This window comes from Lynx rufus, unplaced genomic scaffold, assembly GCF_022079265.1.
Source record: "Lynx rufus isolate CCGP_SWC_20201006 ecotype Redwood Valley unplaced genomic scaffold, mLynRuf1.p SCAF_23, whole genome shotgun sequence".
In the NCBI taxonomy this organism is placed as follows: Eukaryota; Metazoa; Chordata; class Mammalia; order Carnivora; family Felidae; genus Lynx; species Lynx rufus.
The window spans coordinates 15,964,187-15,982,428 of record NW_025814838.1 but is presented as its reverse complement, the minus strand read 5'-3'; the positions used below and the strand labels follow the sequence as shown (position 1 = coordinate 15,982,428).

General features: G+C 55.4%; 1 protein-coding gene across 6 annotated transcripts in view; it reads left to right on the top strand.

Moving 5' to 3' along the window:
- Positions 1 to 18,242, top strand: part of CLEC16A (C-type lectin domain containing 16A) — a 205,797-nt gene that overhangs the window by 32,848 nt on the left and 154,707 nt on the right. For 5 of the 6 annotated variants that reach the window (XR_006963619.1, XR_006963620.1, XM_047087899.1 and 2 more), the window contains exons 8-9: positions 858 to 911; positions 4,219 to 4,332. Coding sequence is in view for 4 of the 6 variants with exons in the window: in XM_047087899.1 (XP_046943855.1) it covers positions 858 to 911; positions 4,219 to 4,332 (168 nt within the window). In the remaining 2 variants the exon portion in view is untranslated. The remainder of the gene's footprint in view (positions 1 to 857; positions 912 to 4,218; positions 4,333 to 18,242) is intronic. The other variant, XM_047087900.1, reaches the window with a different exon arrangement.

Sequence of the window (18,242 nt, the reverse complement as noted above, 5' to 3'; positions counted from 1 at the left end):
GTTACTCTGCGGGGGCTCCAGCCTCCGCACATGTGCCTCCAGGGCTTGGCGCTTTCTTCTTGGAGGTGGAACATGGAGATTCTTCCTAAGAACAAATAAATAAAAAAAAATTGCAGCCCTAACTAGATCCGTCAGAGGCTGTGCGGGGGCGGGGGCGGGGGTGGGGGCGGGGGGTGGCGGGGGTGGCGGAGAGAAAGCACGGGACTTGGAGTTTGCAGACCTGGGCTCAAATTCTGCTTCTTCCCTTTGCTCACTCTGTGACCTTGGACAAGGCAGCTGACCTCCCCCTCCCACCCCATCCCCCACCCCCCGAGCAAAACGAGGGTCCTGAAGGTACTCACAGGGTCGATGCGGGATGGAGCACAGTGAAGTTCAGTTACCAACGCGGGGTTTTTCCTAAGCCAGAGTGCCCCGACGCCTCCCTGCCCCATTTTGAACCCTCTTCCTGAGAGCAGGCCTCCGGAGTTCCGTCCTGCCAGCCAGCCACTCTGTGCCCCAGCTGGGGGAAATTAACATTCCTGGTAATTTAAGGGGCTCGTTTTTCTCCTGGACCCAGGCTCTAGTCCGTGACTAATGGTGAAGGACTTCTCAGGTAGAAAAATAGAGGCCTTGAGACGGTGTTGGATGGGATCAGGTTGCGAATTTATTTTGCAGAGTGGACTTCTGGCCGGTACCGGGAAAGAGCAGCCTTAGGGTCACAGAGGAAGTGGGGGACGGGGCGCCTCTCCTTCAGACAGATGGCTTTTGGCTTCATGTCTTTTGTGCTGCTCACGTGTGTGACCAGGACCTCTCTCTCTCTCTCTCTCTCTCTCTCTCTCTCTCTCTCTCTCTCTCTCTCTCTGCCTGACCTTCCCTAGGGAGGAGAACGCCCGAAAATCAGCCTGCCGGTTTCTCTCTATCTCCTGTCGCAGGTATGTGTCATCATTTGTCTGTGTCCCCAACCACATTTGGGAGTCCTTTGGAGGACCGGGCCACGTCACCCTGTCTTCTCTCTGTGTCCCGTCTTGAAATAAAACAATAAAAGGAAGGGCGGGGGGTGGTTCTACTTTTCAGACGCTGAGTAGAGGTGCTGCTCTCTCCTTCAGGGTAATAGATGGAAATTGAAAGGAAAATGGAAAGTAAATCAAACCTGGCCCTTACGTACTTGGTTTTTACCATGGGGACTGAGGTTTCCACACAACCAAGGGGCGTTCGGAATACTCTGGAAATGTGGACGGCATGGGTGTTACTCATGGCGTTTTGAAATAAACCCAAACTGCAAGACCCAGTGCGTGTATCTCTCTGCAGCAACCTCCGTTGAACGGATTTCCACTAACGAGGCTGTTTTCAAAGGCTTTTGTCGTGGTTGTACTTCCCAGATTACCTTCTGGAAGGTATCTTGTAGCAGCCTCCGTTCCCAGATTTGTGTCTTGAGCCAATTTGTCTGCTCCCCCTCCTTAAACAAGTGTGTTTCCTTCTCGTAATTATGTAATATTTACAAGAAGGGAAAAACTCCATGGTGACCCAGTTACATAACTTTAAAAATATTTTTATTACAAGCAGTCCAGACTTTCAGGCCATCTCATTAGACTGTCAAATAGTCAAACGTTTGACCAGAGCTCTGTTCCCACTTCTGCAATGGCACAGGTATTTATTTGCTTTGCTGAGAGAAAGTCCTTCTAACTTGGTCCCTGGGCCGTTTGGAGGTGGAGGACTGAGAAGAGAGAGAGAGAGAGAGAGAGAGAGAGGCGCAGCCGCAGCCTCCCCGTGGAGGCTAAGCCAGTTGGGGTCCGTGCGTGGCCTGCCCCTTTCTCCCTCACAGAGTCTTGTCCCGGGGGCTTTGTGCTCCGAGCCCTGTGCTGGTGCCCTCTCCTTCTGAATGCCTCTCCGTGCAGTGCAGCTGGGTGCAAACCCCCGCCTCTCCTGGCACCTTCCTCTGCCGCCTCATTACAAATCTGCCCGAATCTCCTGCTTGGCGTTCTGGGGGTCTGGCAGGACCTGAGCAGAGAGACGCTCAGCCCCGGGAATCCCATAGAAGGCGCTCCCAGGACCCTCTAGCTGTGGGAGCGTTGCACAGGCGGAGTCCCTGTGAGGAGTGTGGGTTGAGCGCTCGCCCTTTCTCGGAGAGCCCCTTACCTCCTCTTTTCTGAGCGAGGGCCTAGCAGCTCAGGCACCAAATTACTCGTTTGAGTAGCTCACAGAAAGCAGACTTGTGAGCCGGTGCTCCAGGGCCCGTTCTCCCTGTTCCTTCCGTGGAGCTTTTCAATGTTGTCGCCCAAAATGCACGAGAGCCTCCAATGGGGGGTAAATGCCATGTCCCTGATCCCTACGTCAGAGCATCCTTATGTGTGATTTGACAGACAAAGCTACAAAACCAAGAAAATTCGCATTGACGACATTAATTTAGTGTGGCCGGGGATGCTGTCCTTCAAGAAGTTTCCCTCTTACCTCTTACCCCTGTCCCCTGATCCTGCTTCTCAGACACAGCAGCATTTCAGCGTTTGGCTTTGCTGGGTTTTTTGTTTTTTGTTTTTTAATTATTTGTTTTTTAAACACTGCTTATTTTTTATTTTTTAATTAAAATTTTTTTATTTTGGGAAAGGAAGAGAGCACGTGCACACGTGTGCGCGAGTGGGGGAGGGGCAGGGAGAGAGAGGAAAAGAGAGAGAATTCCAAGCAGGCTGCCAGCTGTCGGCACAGAGCCAGACTTGAGGCTCGATGTCGCGAGCCATGAGATCATGACCGGAGCTGAAATCAAGAGTCACGTGCTTAACCGACTTAGCCACCCAGGAGCCCCTAAACAATGTTTTTTTTTGGTCTTTTAACAGATTTTTTTTTTTTTAAGTTAAAAAGTTCAAAACAGGTGAAGACCAAGTTTTCTATCTACTTTTGTTTCTTCTCCTGATTTCTGTCCCCAGAGTCTACTATAGTTACAGGGTTTTCTTACGCTCTTCCAGGCACATTGTCTGCAGAGGTTTTCAACTGAGGGTGATTTTGCCTCCCTTCCCCCCCCCCCCCCCCCCCCCGCAACATCCGGAGACATTTCTGGTTGGGTCGAGGCCAGAGATGCTTCCAGACATCCTACAGTGCACACAGCAGCCCCCCACAACAAAGAATTAGGGCCGGATCATAGCGCCAGGGCTTAGAAATCCTGTTCCGTGTGCACGTGAGCAAATGCAGACGGGCGCACACGCCCTTTTTCTGTGTAAACGGTGCACGTCCCACACCGTGCTCCACTGCTGCTGTTGGCTTTACATTGTAACGCAAAGTAGCCGGCGTGTCTGAGCCAGCTTTGCGAGGCACCTTTGAATACCCTGATTCCCAGCGCCGTTGTCCTGAACGTTGGGCCACGGGCTGGGGTGGCAGGGCCATCCCAGACAGCCCAGTGCCTTCTCGTTCCACGTGCTGGCCCGGCTGGGTCTGCTCTGGCTCCTGTGGCTTCTCTTCCCCACAGTGTCCACACCTGCCGCCACTGCCACGGAATCTTGGTGCTCTGAGACCCACCGCGGGGGCCCCAGCGCATTCCAGCCGTGGGCTCTGTGTGGAGACGACGGTTTGCCAAGTCCTGGACGGGAACGAGACGCGCCGGCCCCCTCCTCCCGTTTAACCGAGACGTTGGGTCTGTGCCTTCCAGTCTTAGCGTGATCAGATTCGACGCTGAGATGCCTGTGGAGAGGAAGGAGTGCGCTGCTTTGGCCGCTGCTCTCCCACTTTGCTCCACTTCAGTGGGATTTGGCCTCCCCCGGCCATGAGGGACCGTCTTGCTTTGATGCACTTCCTTCCGCTGGGGAGCGGCCAGCCAAATAGGCAACAGTCTGAATGAAGGAGCGGCCGGCCCTGGGAGGAGAAGGGCGTCACCGGTGTCTCCTAAATGAGACCCATTCTTTGGATTTTGCTTCACGGGAGTTGCTGTTCTTTTTTATTTTTTTTTATTTTTGGGACAGAGAGAGACAGAGCATGAACGGGGGAGGGGCAGAGAGAGAGGGAGACACAGAATCGGAAACAGGCTCCAGGCTCTGAGCCATCAGCCCAGAGCCTGACGCGGGGCTCGAACTCACGGACCGCGAGATCGTGACCTGGCTGAAGTCGGACGCTTAACCGACTGCGCCACCCAGGCGCCCCGGGAGTTGCTGTTCAATACGGGCCCTGGGTACCTCAGCCTGGTTATTCGCGATGGAGGAAGGAGAAGCGGAGAGAGCACACGCTTTAACGCAAACCCGGTGTCTTCTTTCTCACCAGGTCTTCCTAATTATACATCACGCACCCCTGGTGAACTCACTAGCGGAAGTCATTCTGAACGGTGATCTGTCTGAGATGTATGCTAAGAGCGAACAGGATGTTCAGCGAAGTTGCGTAAGTCCTTAGCATCGGGACCGTGTGTAGACATTGATAGGCCGTTGCTCGTTTTGTTCGTGCATGTGTTTCTCTAAAACCAGAAACTGACATTCTGCCTGTACGGCAGCCATGATGGCGTATAAGCTGGTCTGAGACGCGAGGAACCCGATCGGCGTCTTGAAATGTGTCCCCAGGAACATCTGGGTTTGGGTACTGACCGGATTTGATTGATCGGATGTTATTGAACGGGGGGTTGTACTGCTCTGGGCCCTGGTTGCGAATCTGTGAGACACTGTTACTGGGACAGAATGAGAGCACACCTTGACGAAGGTACAAATGCCAGCAGAGACTGGACGGAGCACATCTGTGAATGACGCGGGCCCCCGTGGGAGGGCAGTAGGGAGTGGTGGGGCCTGCGGCAAATTGGACAGCACATGCTCTCTGTCAGTAGCTGCGGTTCCTCCCCAGCCTGCGGCTCTGCCAGAACACAGATGCGGGATTGCCTGGTTTCCTCGCGTTTCCAGACAAGCTGGAAATCCTCATTTTGATGCACACGCTCCCCCGTTTTAAACGATCACCCACCTGTGGCCTAAGCACAGCACGTCTGCATTTTGTGCTCTGCTAACGGGAAACTCCCGAGATGGAGACGGGAGTCAAGGCTTCTTCCCGCTTGGCCCCTGTGTATCTCGTCTGTCTTCCCTCCCACCATCGTCATGTGTGCTGAGCGCCAGGCTTCCTTAGTACTGGTCCAGCTTGCCTTTTCCCCTGCAGGCCCCGCGGTTCTGCCCGCACACCTGTACCTTCACCATACCTATGGCTCCTCGTTCCCAGCCGCGGCAGGCGACTTGTCTCACTGTATCCGCTGCAGCTTGGGCCCGGCGGATGTGTCTGAGATGAGCCGGTGTTTCACACAAAGGCTGTTTCATGAGGACTCTGTCCCTGCAGCCGGTTTCTCAGGCAGTGGGTAGAAAGCTCCAAGGGCTAGGCTTGCCCTCGGGCAGTCGGCTCTGTTGCCATATCCGAGGAAGCAGGTGGCGGAGGATCCGAACTGCCTGGGGCGCAGTGACAGGGGTCCCGGCCCTTCTGGTTTTTCTGGCCTACGATGGCTTGGCCGGGCCCTTTTGCTGTTGAAGGGAGTCTTAGAGCCTTTGAAAAGGTTCCCAGACGCTCTGTCCTTGTCAGTGGTGGCATTAGTTCAGCTGAATTGAATGGGGCCCTTTCACGGCCCCTGTCTGGTCTGTCCCTTCCTTGATTCATTCAGAAAGTATTTATTAAGCCCTTTCTTTGGAACAGGCATCGTGCTGGCTCTGGGGATGTACAAAATCCTAATGGTTTCTGTCTTTTTGGAGCTTTATAGTCTAGTAGGAGTGACAGATGTCGCTCAAATAAATATACAAGCAAATGTACTGGCTCGAGTTTCACACGTGCTCTAAAGGGAAGGAGTAGTTTTTGGCGAGGGGACGTAACCTAGAGGGACAGGAGTGACCAGTATTGGACAGGACAGCCTCCCTTAGGGGCCCGTGCCACGACGCTTCAGGCGGGGCAACGTGGAGACGACGTGGTGTTCGTGGAGCCGGACAGTTTTCTTTCCAACTTTCTGAAACTCCCTGCTGCTGACCGAATGCGAGGGGTGGAGTGCTGACCCAGCAGAGTCGCAGGGCCTCGAGGGCAGAGCTGCCGATGACCGCCAGCTAGCGGGCCCCCTCAGGCGCATCGTCCTCCCTCCCCCCCACTTAGGAAACGGAGAGGGCGCGTCCTACTCCGGAGGGCTCTTGGTGGGGATGGGGAGGAAACACAGCTGAAGTGTCCATCAGGGACCCGGCGGGTTGCAGCCTGGCCCTCAAAGCCGTTGGGTTTGGTGTTCGCGGTATTTAACAGAGAATTCTGTGAGTGACCAACGTTAACAGGAAGTTTCACACACAAAAAATCTGCGTCTCGGGATTGTGTTGCAGCAGTCAGAAGGTCTGGTCCCCACTGTACACATGTTTCTGCTGCACGCTTCTCCGAGGCGGTCCCCATCGGGTCGGCGTGTGTTTGCCATCAGACTCGCCCGGTCCCCGTCCAGCCTGCTGCACGCTCCTAGGACATTTCCATTCATATCACATTGGGCCGTGTTGAGTCTCCTTGGGCTTTCTTTTGTCGTGTGGTCTCCATTTCCCAAGATGGCTGCTCAGACTTCGTCCCACAGTGTCTTCGTGTGAGACATTCAGTGACGAAGTTGGACTTGGCGTTCAGAGGGACGGACACAGAGATCTCTGGGCTGCTGGGGTTTGCAGGCTTTCTCATTGCACTTGACTGGCCTGCGGCCACGAGAAATAATCACACCCTTTCGCTGGTTATCCCCCCGTGGTCACATCTTGCCAGAACTCCAGCACGCTGTCACAGCAGGGTACTGGCATTGATGCTTGGGGTTTGCAATTTGAGCAGAAGCAAACTGCAGAATGTTACTGGCGACCGCTCAGCCTGGGATACCCACGGCGGTTGGGCCCTCCGACGAGAGGGAGCATTCGGGAGACCCGTCCTTTCTCCCGCCGACCCCCTTTTTGGGGACGAAGTTTCTGCCTCCATTGTGACAGACTCACAGCGGCTCGTCGTGGTGGGCGTCTGAACTGAAAATGAGATTCTTTTGAGTGTGGAAGGAATTGCCAGCCCCAAGTGAAAGTGTCTGCCTTCTGCTTCCGGGTATCGCCTTGGCCTGGGTGCAGAATCGAACTGTGTCGCGTTCGGATGACTGCACTTGAAAGTTGGGTGGAGTGGAGGTGAGTCCCCATCGGTGACTCGCTCGATAACAGTCCCGGTGAGACTCACCTTCCTTCCCTCTGAGCAAGAACGGTCTCCTATTGTTTCCTGCCTCACTCGGATGTGGTTTGATCGTGCTTGTTTTAAGTTTCTTGGTCTTTTTTAACCTACTTTCTCCTTCCCGTAATTTGTAGATAAGTTACTGGTATTGCTTCATTTTTACCAGCAGACCTTTCACAAAACCAAACCAAAATTGAAGAGAGAGGAGCAGAGGGAAGAGCGGAGTTATTTGAAAAGTCTGTAATTTAGGGTTAAATTTAAAACACATCAGCATGGCGAGGTGAATGCCGAATTGAAATTCGTCTGTGCATTAAAAATCATATGGTTGCTGCTCGGGGATAGTTCTTGCTATAAGTCTAATGCAGAGCAGATCAGGTTTCGTGTTGAGGGAAATAGAGTAAGAGAACACTAATTCTGAAACTGCTAACGTCTCATTATTTTTGCACAACGAACATATAGATTAGATTACGGGATATGCATCATTACCTATGGGTACTTTGTTGTTTTGTTTTTTTTTTTAAAGAACCTTTTCTCACCCTCCATTTCTGTAGAATAGTTTCCTTCATCTTGCACTCCTTCGTCCGTTCCTGCAACAGAGATGCGGTGGTGCGCAGGAGAGAGCGCTGGCCTCGCTGGGCTTCCCACTCCCTGCGAGCGGAGGGGGCCTGTGCCATCACGGGCTTGCAGCCCATGCCCGGGGGCTCTCACTGCAGGAACGAGTGACTCGATGGGTGAACCGGGGGCGGGGTCACCGGGCTCTCACGATGCTGTTCTTGATCACTCTCAAAACAGAAACAGCTTCAGAGCCTGACCCTCCCACGCCACCTGCTCAGAGGCAGGCTTTGGGGGAAGAGCGTCAGGGCGAGGTGGTCTTGGTGCTGTTCTGCGTTCCGTCTTCGGGGACAGTCTAGTGGAGTGGACTCTGGAGTCAGACTGCCCGGGCCCCCCCATATCCTGGCCCTGGGTCTCACTAGGTGTACCCCGGGGCAAGTTAGTCCATTGCTCTGGGCCTCAGTTTCCTCCCTTCTCTAGTTAGACTAATGCACGCGGTGTCCGCTGCTTCTCCTAAAGCCTGGCGCACGTCAGGCCCTGATATTAGGTATTATCGTCAGTTTCTGATGCCGCACGACAGCCCTGCGTCTCCTAGTTGGGGACCCCCCTTCCTGGGATGATTAATGTGGAGGCACACCTAGAGTACCCCTTGGGAGGTGCCTTATGACCAGACACAGAGGCACCGAGGGCCCGGTGTGAGCAGCAGTGGTAACAGTGACAGCACGAAGAGCAAGCTTTGCCATTTGGTGGTGGGGGGCTGACCTGTCTGTGTGCATCCCGGGCCCTCCAGCTCACGTCGGCCCCGGATTCGACCTCCGGAAAGTGCAAGCACATAGCCAGCTCGTGGGTGCTCATGTGGTTGGCTGGCCGTGAATTCAGAGTGGGAACTGAGAATCCTGGGCCGGGATGGTTCGTCCCCAAATGATGATGTCGTCTCTGTGGGCACCAGTTCAGCCGGCTGGAATGGTCGCCGGATGATTCTCTGGGGATCCAGAAGAGTGAGCGAGTGCACACCTAAAACATGAGCCGCCGGCTCTCCACAGGATGCCTGTCCTTCCTGGGAGCCGGATCCCCTGCTAGCAGAACTCTCTGTCCACTGGTGGCCCGTGGAGCTGGTGGCCGCGAAACTAGCAGCCTGGCCCCTCTGGCTTCTGTGTTTGTTCAGGCAGCGCGCCAACGATCGACCAGAGCCCCCCGGTCACTGCTTGCAGGGCTCTCTCTCCAAACCAGGCTGGACTCTGACGGCCGCCGGGCCTCCTGTGTATTGACTGCATCACGCGGAGTAGCGCCCCTCTGCAGCCCGAATTAGAGTTCCCCTGAATCTTTCGGAGACCCCGACCTTCCCCGTGCCCCCGGTTAATCGTTGCTGGTTCTGAAGGCCACACATTCTTCTTCCTGAAAGCGGTAAGAGGCTTCTGGGAGAGAGTTGATGGCGAACGCTGAAGGGAAAAAATAGACCGCTATGAATCAAGGGCCTTAATTGGCACAGATACAAACATTCCCACAAAAGAATTAGAACTCGTCGTGTCTTGTCCCTTTCTTGCGGGGCCATTGTGGTCTACCCCATAATCCCTGAATGGAATTCTGGCTTCCAGTCGCCACCGTTGGCTGCAAAAGTACTGAGTGATTCATGCGTAAGAGGACGTGACAGAATGAAGGAGAATCCGGAGTGCAGCGTTTCCCACTTACCAAGTACGGTGTTGTCGTGGATGAGAGACCTCTTAGGAACCGTCCTCTTCCTTCCCCTTTGCGGGTAGGGCTGGAAGTCCCCTGGTGTGGGGGCTCATGGAGGGACAGCCTTCAGCCAGGGCTACAGGTAATGGTACCTGGGGCCCAGGGATGCCGGTCCTGGTCCGGCGAGCCAGGGAAGGGCCAAGGGTTCTTGGAATGGCTATACCTTGCAGGAGCCAACAGGGAGAAGCCAAGTGGGCATAGGAGGGGTGGGTGGGGGTGGAGGAGATTCTGTGACTCAAACCCTACAGGGCTTTTCTGTGTTCACCCGGCAGTGTGACACAGAGTGGGCAGGGGTGGCCCCAAGGCTGGAGGCTGCTCTCTGGTGTGAGTTATGGCCATGCCGCATGCTGGATGGGGACTGTCGCTAGTCTGCATCAAGCCATTGGTGAATTCTCCCAGGTTTCTGTGAAAATTTGGAAATTCGAGGGTGGGGACAGAAAAATGAGGCCCCCACGCTTCCGGTGTCTCTGTCCTGGGACTTGGGTAGTTTTCATCGCCTGGCCCCTGTGGCCATTTTGAGGCTTTTAACCAGATTCTGAGGCCAGGTCAGCATTACTTACTCATCTATTTAACAAGTATTATTGGACACGTACCAGAGTCTGTTCTAGGCACGGACGGTGCAGGAGGAAGCAGAGCAAAGGCCCCAGACCTCCCGGAGCTTCTCTTAGAGTGGGAAGAGAGAGGGGAACGAGGAAATTATTAGTGGACATGTAGCATGGTAGAATTTGAGGCATGCCTTTGGAAAGCTGCAGCAGGAAAGCCGGGGAGGGAGAGGAGGCAGTGCTCAGAGGCTTGAGTGGGGTGCAGTTCTCCATCGAGTGGCCAGGGTATGACTCACTGGGAAGACGAGCATAGATGTGAAGCGAGGGACTGAGTCATGTCGATTTCTGCAGGGAGAGCGCATTGGCCAGAGAGAACAGCCAGCCCGAAAGGCCCCGAGGCAGGCGTGTGCCTGGTGTGTCCGAGAACAGCCAGGAACAGCATGGCAAGGCCGAGTGTAGTAGGGTGGGGCCAGGGAGGGAGGGAGAGCCCGAGGCACGTGGTGCCTTTGGAGCCACTGGAAGACTCCGAGGTTTACACCAAGAGAAATGGGAGCCTCGTTTCCTTTGTGTCCCCAGTGTTTAGCCTGGCTCCTGCAGTAAGCGTCAGTTGTCTTGAAATAATGAATCACCGTGAGGGAATCGAGCATCTTGTCTCGAGCGACTCCAGGAAATTCAGTCTCGGTCAGCGCCAAGGTCCTCCATCTGGGAGACTTGGTTTTGCTCAGGGTGCTTTGTCTGATGGGAGGCTGGCGCGGTGGGGGGTGGGGGGCGGCAGGGGGTGGCATGCGGGTGAGAAAAGGGCCGCTCCGTTCACTTCCCTGTCTGATGCTCCAGCGATTTAATGATGATGGGCCAGGAGGGGTGTGGTGTGAGTCACTCCCTGCCCAACTGAAGACCGCCACGCTCTTCTGTAACTGTAATCCCAGGGCACGGTCGGTGGGTTTTCCCCAGTGAGTTAAGAGTTCCTGGCTATCCTGAGATTGCCTGCCCGCTGACCATTTGCTGTGATGCTCATGACCTTACCCCCAGGGGCCCTCTCGGAAACCTCCAGCTTCATGGACAGAGAGAAGGGAAAAAACCGCTACGGGGCTGTATGTGCTCACACAGTATCACCCTGGGGGTCACTCCCGTGACAGGTCATTCCCTAGTAAGAGCAGCACCTATCCACAGAGCACGTCGTGCGTGCCAGGCTGCCTGACTTGCTCACCCCTCTTGTCCTTCCCACACGCGTTTCTGGAGCACCCCCACCTTCCAGGCAGGTACCGTGCTGGCCTCAGGGCGTACAGGATGAATAAGACAGACAAGGTCGCTGTCATGACCTGTCTGGTCGGGGGAAACAGACAGTAAACAAGTGTGTCCACGTAGATGGGAGATTTGGATCTGGCAGGAAGTAGAAACCAGCTTTGAGAGATGCTGGTGATGAAAGGCTTCCCGGAGGAGGCCTGGGTTGAGGACTGAAGGACGAAGAGCTGAGTGGGGGGCGGGGGGGGGCGTGGCAGTGGGCAAGGCGTGGGAAATGGTGGGTCAGAGACCTTGGTGGGGATGAGCTGCCTGGCTGGGATCGGAACAGAGGCCACTCTGTCGGAACCACTGGGTCGGGGGGGGCGGGTGGGGATTTCTTCTTGTTCTCCTCCTTTTAGGCTCCTGATGACCTGGTGAGGTGGCTTCATTGTCACAGTCTCCCCGTGAGCGGGCCGACGCCCCCAGAGGTTAGGGGATCATTCTGCTGTCCCCCAGCGTGAGTGGATCGCTGGCATCCCGCCCCAGGTCCCCATGCTGTTTCTGTTTCTTGTTCTCCTGTCGCCGTCTGCAGCGAGATGTGGGCTTCTGGACTGAATGTTTCGGGTGGCGGGGAGTCCCCAGTGATCTCTTTTGAGGGAGTAGGACGTAGTAGAACAGTCCTTCTGAAGAAAAGCCAAACAAGGGCTTCGTGTGGCATTATGATGGAAGAGTGTACGTTATTTTGCGTAAGCATTGTGTCCTGCAGCTCATTTGTTGCACAGCATTCATTAGCTTTTTAAAAAAAAATTTTTTGGGGCGCCTGGGTGGCTCAGTCGGTTAAGCGTCCGACTTCAGCTCAGGTCACCATCTCGCGGTCCGCGAGTTCGAGCCCCGCGTCGGGCTCTGGGCTGATGGCTCGGAGCCTGGAGCCTGCTTCCGATTCTGTGTCTCCCTCTCTCTCTGCCCCTCCCCCGTTCATGCTCTGTCTCTCTCTGTCTCAAAAATAAATAAACGTTAAAAAAAATTAAAAAAAAAAATTAAAAAAAAAATTTTTTTTTTCTTAACAGTTATTTATTTTTTTGAGACAGAGAGAGACAGAGCATGAACGGGGGAGGGGCAGAGAGAAAGGGAGACACAGAATTCCAAACAGGCTCCAGGCTCCGAGCTGTGGGCACAGAGCCCGACGTGGGGCTCGAACTCACGGACCGCGAGATCATGACCTGAGCCGAAGTTGGAAGCTCAACCGACTGAGCCACCCAGGCGCCCCAGCTTTTGATCGAATGTCGGGCCTGTCACTGAAGGGACGGACTGGGCAACGCTAGGCGTCGAGGGGACAGAAACGGTGGCCTGGGTGGAGCTGGCCAGGGATGGGAGGGGCCTGGCCTCCCGCGGGCCTCGCGGCACCCTAGAGGTTGTCTTCCAGGCGGTCACGGCGCCTCCGGATGTGAGCTGCTGCTTCTGTCCCAGTGACGGTGCCCGGCGTGTGCACGGGGCGAGTCCTCCGAGCTTGGAGAGCGCACCGGGTCCAGACCGACGGCACTTCTTTGGTTTTTTTGCCCCTGCGGCCGCGACGCTCCCCGACGATTGGCCGATTGGTGGAGAAGCATGCACGTCCCCCTCGTTAATGGAAGTGGCCTGTGACTCTTCGTGTTTGTCCCCGATGGGTTTTGTTTTCCCCCGTTTCATTTGGCAACATCGCCCGGTCGCCTCGCTGACGTGGTTGCGGTAGCGCGTCCCGGATGTGCCCTGGGGCTTCGCGTCAGCAGCCCCGTGTCGCCGAGGGTCTGGCACCCGGCACGTGCACCCCTGCAGCTCCCCAGAGCCGATGGTCCCTGCCGATTGCTTGCTGGTCCCCGCATTCTGGAGCGGGAGGAGGCTCCCTCTGTGGCAGTTATCGGCCGAGCTCCCCTTCACTGCCACTTGCAAAGCCACGTGCTGTTGGTTATGGTTGGTGCAGGCCCCTGGGTCACCGTGACCCCCTGTGACACGTGGAGCTCCCTGTATACGAGACAAAATGGGGAATCTTTCCGCGTCGTGGTCGGTCATGACGATGGTCAGGTCGGAAGGCTGCCTAGTCACCTGTCCCTGAGTTTTTGCTCCACGGGTCGGTCCACCCGCTGCTCCGGTCAGCCTGACTGGGGCCTGGCCGGGCCCCATGTCCACCCTGCGGGGGCGGGGCTGGCCCCACGCCGGCAGGCTTGGTGGGTGCTTGTTGACGAGGGGGTGAGCTCTCGAGCGGTGCGGCCAGGTGGTCAGACAGGTCGGCCTGGAAGCCAGACTCCCTGGGTCCGGATCCTGGCTCTGCCTCTGCGGGACGCCAAGCCAGTCCCTCCCCCTCTGCCGCTCCCCCCCCCCCCCCCCGTCTCTAGTCGTGTGACGGAGAGTCAAGCGCGTCGGCACGCACAAAGTGATCACAGCGGCACCGGGCACGTGTTCGAGGCACGCTGGGTGTGAGTGACGGTTGTGAGTACCTGGAGACAAGTGACAAGGGAGTGTGCTCCCTTCTGCCACCTCACAGCGGCCCCGGAGGGGGGAGCGCTGGTTTGATCTGGTGCCTGTGGAAACTGAGGCCCCGGGAGAAGGTGGTGGGCAGGGGGGCCCTGCGCCTGGGCTCCGGCTGCTCCGACGTCTCCACGGGTCCCACCCCGCCTTTGTGCTGTCTGTCCCGCTGGTCCCGGCCCCCGAGGCTGGGTTGGGGAGGGGGCCCAGGGGCTGGGTTGGGGGCTGTCCCCTGAGGCTGGGTTGGGGAGGGGGCCCAGGGGCGCTTGGGGGAGGCCGAGTCTAGCCCATTAACAAACCAGAACGTTTCTAGGAGCTAGGGAGCCAGGTTTAAAACAGAATGGGACTGTTTGTTTTTAGAAGTTAGCCCCTCCCCTGCCATCTCTTATCTCTTCCATCCTGGTTGGTGATCCACCTGCCAGGGGTCGGAGGTGAATAAATATTTCTAGAGCGCCCGTTTGTGGCGGGCATTGTGCCGGCGTGTTTGCGTTCAGGGTCTCATATCAGCTCTGTGGCCACATGTGCTGCAGCTGCTACTGTCTCTGTTTTACTGGTGAGGAAACCGAGGCTCATTTGGTCAGGGCCACCGGGCCAGTAAGTGCAATGAGATCGTGCTCAGGTCTGCCCTTATGCTGGGCATGTTTCTGTGAGTCAGCGCGCCCTGCCTCCTTGCGTACGGGGAAAGCTTTCTCCTCTTTCTCAAACCCCTCAGCGGAGCTGTTTGAACAGGAGGATTCTAGTTGCGTCCTCAGGAGGTGAGCGGGCTAGGCCCGGGAGAGCCTGGGAGGTGAGCTCTCTCAGATATCGCAACAGCTCCTACAGAGCCCGACACCGGAGCCACGTCATCTGTCCTTGTCCTTATCCGTCCCCTCTCGCTACCTGTCTCCTCCTCCTTTCCCTCTAAGCTAGGGTTCTTCACGAGCTCCATCATGAACGGGTGGCTGGAGAGGCCGCCCAGCTCGTCCAGCGCTACCCCCTGCCTTGCCGCGTGTCTGCTGCTCTCTGGGGAGCTGGCCAAGCACATAGTGTCCTGGGACACTGCTGCGGTCACCAGACACACCAGCTGTATGGCCAGTCAAGAGCGAACGGCCAGAGCTCTGAGCTGGCCTTCCGACCATTCTCCTCCCAAGTGTTCTGGTGAGCTCCTGTTACCATTCAAGACTTGGATCAGTCATTTCCTTCTCCGCGAAGCCCTCCTGAGCTTCGAGCTTCCCCCTCATGCCCCCGCCCAACCTGGCACAGCTCCCCACTGCTTCCTCCCTGCCCTCGGCGTCCATGTGGACGCACAGCGGAACCTGCTTCCTGCTGGCTGGGCTGTGGGCTCTGGAACGGTAGGCCCAGGGCTGCTTCACCGTTGGTGTTGAGTGTGGCTCAGTGAATGAGGTCAGTCCCCTGATGACTGCAGTGAATCCCCCTTCCCGAGCTGTCTCATTTGCTCTTGGCTTGTATTTAGGGCATTAGGGCAGTCTGATTTTATTGAAAATTCTTTAGGTACGTGGTGTTTTTTGTTTTGTTTTGTTTTGTTTTTTTAAATGTTTATTTATTTTTGAGACAGAGAGAGAGAGAGCATGAACAGGGGAGGGTCAGAGACAGAGGGAGACACAGAATCGGAACCAGGCTCCAGGCTCTGAGCTGTCAGCACAGAGCCCGACGCGGGGCTCGAACTCACGGACGGTGAGATCATGACCTGAGTTGAAGTCGGACGCTTAACCGACTGAGCCACCCAGGCACCCCTAGGAATGTGGTTTTTAAATTGAGGGATAACTTAAGGTGCAGTAATCTTAGGTGTATCAATGGCTTCATACTTACGATTACATTTGTATGTAACTTAGGTCAAGACAGAAGACATTTCCGAGGGGTGACTGGTGGTTCAGTCATTTAAGCGTCTGGCTCTAGGTTTCAGCTCAGGTCACGATTTCGCGATTCGTGGGTTCAAGCCCTGAGTGGGGCTCTGTACTGACAGTGCGGAGCCTCCTTGGGATTCTCTCTCTCTCCTCCTCTCTGTGTCTCCCAGCTCTCGCTTGCTCTCCCTCAGAGTAAATAAACTTGAAAAAAAAAGAGTACATTTCTGGCATCCAAAGACATTTCCGGTAGCTCCTTCTTAGCCTGTAATCTCCTCTCCCACCTTTCCCTCAGCAGCTGACTTCTAAAGGTGCCTTTTTGGTGTGTGTGTGTGTGTGTGTGTGTGTGTGTGTGTGTGTGTGTGTGTGTATTAAATACGTATCTTTAGGGGCATTAAATCCGTATCTTTTTTTAAATTTTTTTTTTTTCAACGTTTATCCATTTTTGGGACAGAGAGAGACAGAGCATGAACGGGCGAGGGGCAGAGAGAGAGGGAGACACAGAATCGGAAACAGGCTCCAGGCTCTGAGCCACCAGCCCAGAGCCCGACGCGGGGCTCGAACTCCCGGACCGCGAGATCGTGACCTGGCTGAAGTCGGACGCTTAACCGACTGCGCCACCCAGGCGCCCCTAAATCCGTATCTTTAAAGGTATTCTTCACATTTAAATGGCATTGGTCGTGCTTCCTTGGGGCACAGCGACTGGATGACATAGACACGACTAGAGCCGAAAGTAGTTCCCCAACCTCACCGCCCTCTTCAGAAGGAACAGCTGTTTTCAGCATGTGTAGCCTTGCCGTGTGGACCATCGTGCACACACCTGTCCACACGTACAGGTGTACATGCTTTCGCTGACAGTTTTGTTTTTTGATGGTAAGCAGACTCCTTGATGGGTTACCCGATTGCAACTTGCTTTTTCACGTGCCGTCTGCGCCTGGTCTAAGGGGGCGTCCAGACCTCGTGGAGGACGCCGTTTGACGTCCGGGCTGTCGGCGGTGCTGCTGCTCCTTGGTCACCTGCCTGGGCCTCAGGTGTTTGCGCCCTCCTTCCTGACCCCTTGCTCCACACCCCTGCCTCCCGCCGCACACAGCCTGCTCTCACATCGGGCAGCCCCAAAAAGGCCTGAGTTACTTCTGACCCCTGGGGAGTCCCCGTCTCCAGTATTTACCTTTCATTTTTATTGTTTTAGCTTTATTTATTTTTGAGAGAGAGAGAAAGCACAAGAGGTGGGGGGGGGCGGTGCAGAGAGAGAGAGAGAGAAAGAATCCCAAGCAAGCTCTGCGCCATCGGCACAGGGCTCGAACTCACGAAAATGTGAGATCATGACGTGAGCTGAAAGCAAGAGTCAGATGCTTAACCGACTGAACCACCCAGGCGCCCCTTTATTTGTTTATTATTAAAAAAATTTTTTTATAATGTTTATTCAATTTTGAGAGGCAGAGTATGAGGGGGGGAGGGGCAGAGAGAGAGGGAGACCCAGCCTCCGAAGCAGGCTCGAGGCTCCGAGCTGTCAGTGCAGAGCCCGACGTGGGGCTCGAACCCACGGACTGTGAGACCGTGACCTGAGCCAAAGTCGGATGCCCAACCGACTGAGCCACCCAGGCACCCCCTCCAGTATTTACCTTTCAAACAAAGATAGCAGCCTGAGGTTGGAGGGGGTGAAGGCAAGAGGAAGGTGGTGTTGACCTGCAGGCAGGAGCTGACGCTGTAGGGAGCAGTTCGGCCCTCGGGCCACCCCTGAAATCACACTGCTGGCCTTGAGCTGGCCTTGAGCCCGGAAGCCGGCTTGCGTGGCCCAGGGCCCTCCCACTGCATACCCCGGCTGGGTAAGTGGCAGAATCTTTGCTGTCAGCAGGGAGGGCCCCATATCTCCACATTCCTCTCGCAGCTCAGGCTCTGGGTCCCTGGGAGATGAGCCCTTGGTGACACCCGAGCTTGCGGCATTTGGGAAACACAGGCGTGAGGTGCAGAAGGCTTTCCTCTGGGGCACACGTGGTGTGCTGGCTTTATGAGAGGATGAACCCCAAGGCCTTCTGATTTGTGACTCTGATGTGAGCCTTTCCATTCTCTTGGTTCCTTTCACTGTGCTTGCTCTTGCCCTGGGCTAATCTCCTGAGGCTGTGAGGCTTCTATTTTCTCCTGTCCCTCACTTTTCTTTGTTGTCCTCTCACGTTGGGTCCAGTCTGGTACAGGCAGCCCCCTGAGGCCCTGCCCTGCTGCAGGCACCTGGTTTAGTGCTGAGAGCGCAACAGGGAGGGGTGAGGTGGGCACGCCTTCGCCCGGGGTTTTCCATCCAGAACATCTGGGATTGTCCGCTGTCACACGGAGGTTCCAGGGAGGCTGGCAGCCAGGAGGCTCTTGACTGGGGCAGCAGGAATGATCTTGAGTCTCTGTCCACATTTCCCAGCCAAGCCTGATCATCTCCTCCGTGTTAACTGTGGGGGTTTCGGTGCTGTCAGGATTAAGAGAAACAGGCTTTTAAACACAAAGGAAAATTAAAAAAGGAACATAAAGTCCATAATTCTAATGTCTAAATGATCCTCGATGTGTTTTTGTAAAAAGCTAGTATGAGTGCAGGATTAGAAATTTGAAACCAAAACAGAAAGGTAAAGAAATGAAAAAATTGTACGTGGACCACCTGCCTTCTTTTTCCTCCAAAGATGAAACCCCAAGATACTCTTAGGCAGCTTTCTAGGGAGAGCTGTTCACAACATCACGCGTAGCTTTTGAAAACCTTTGC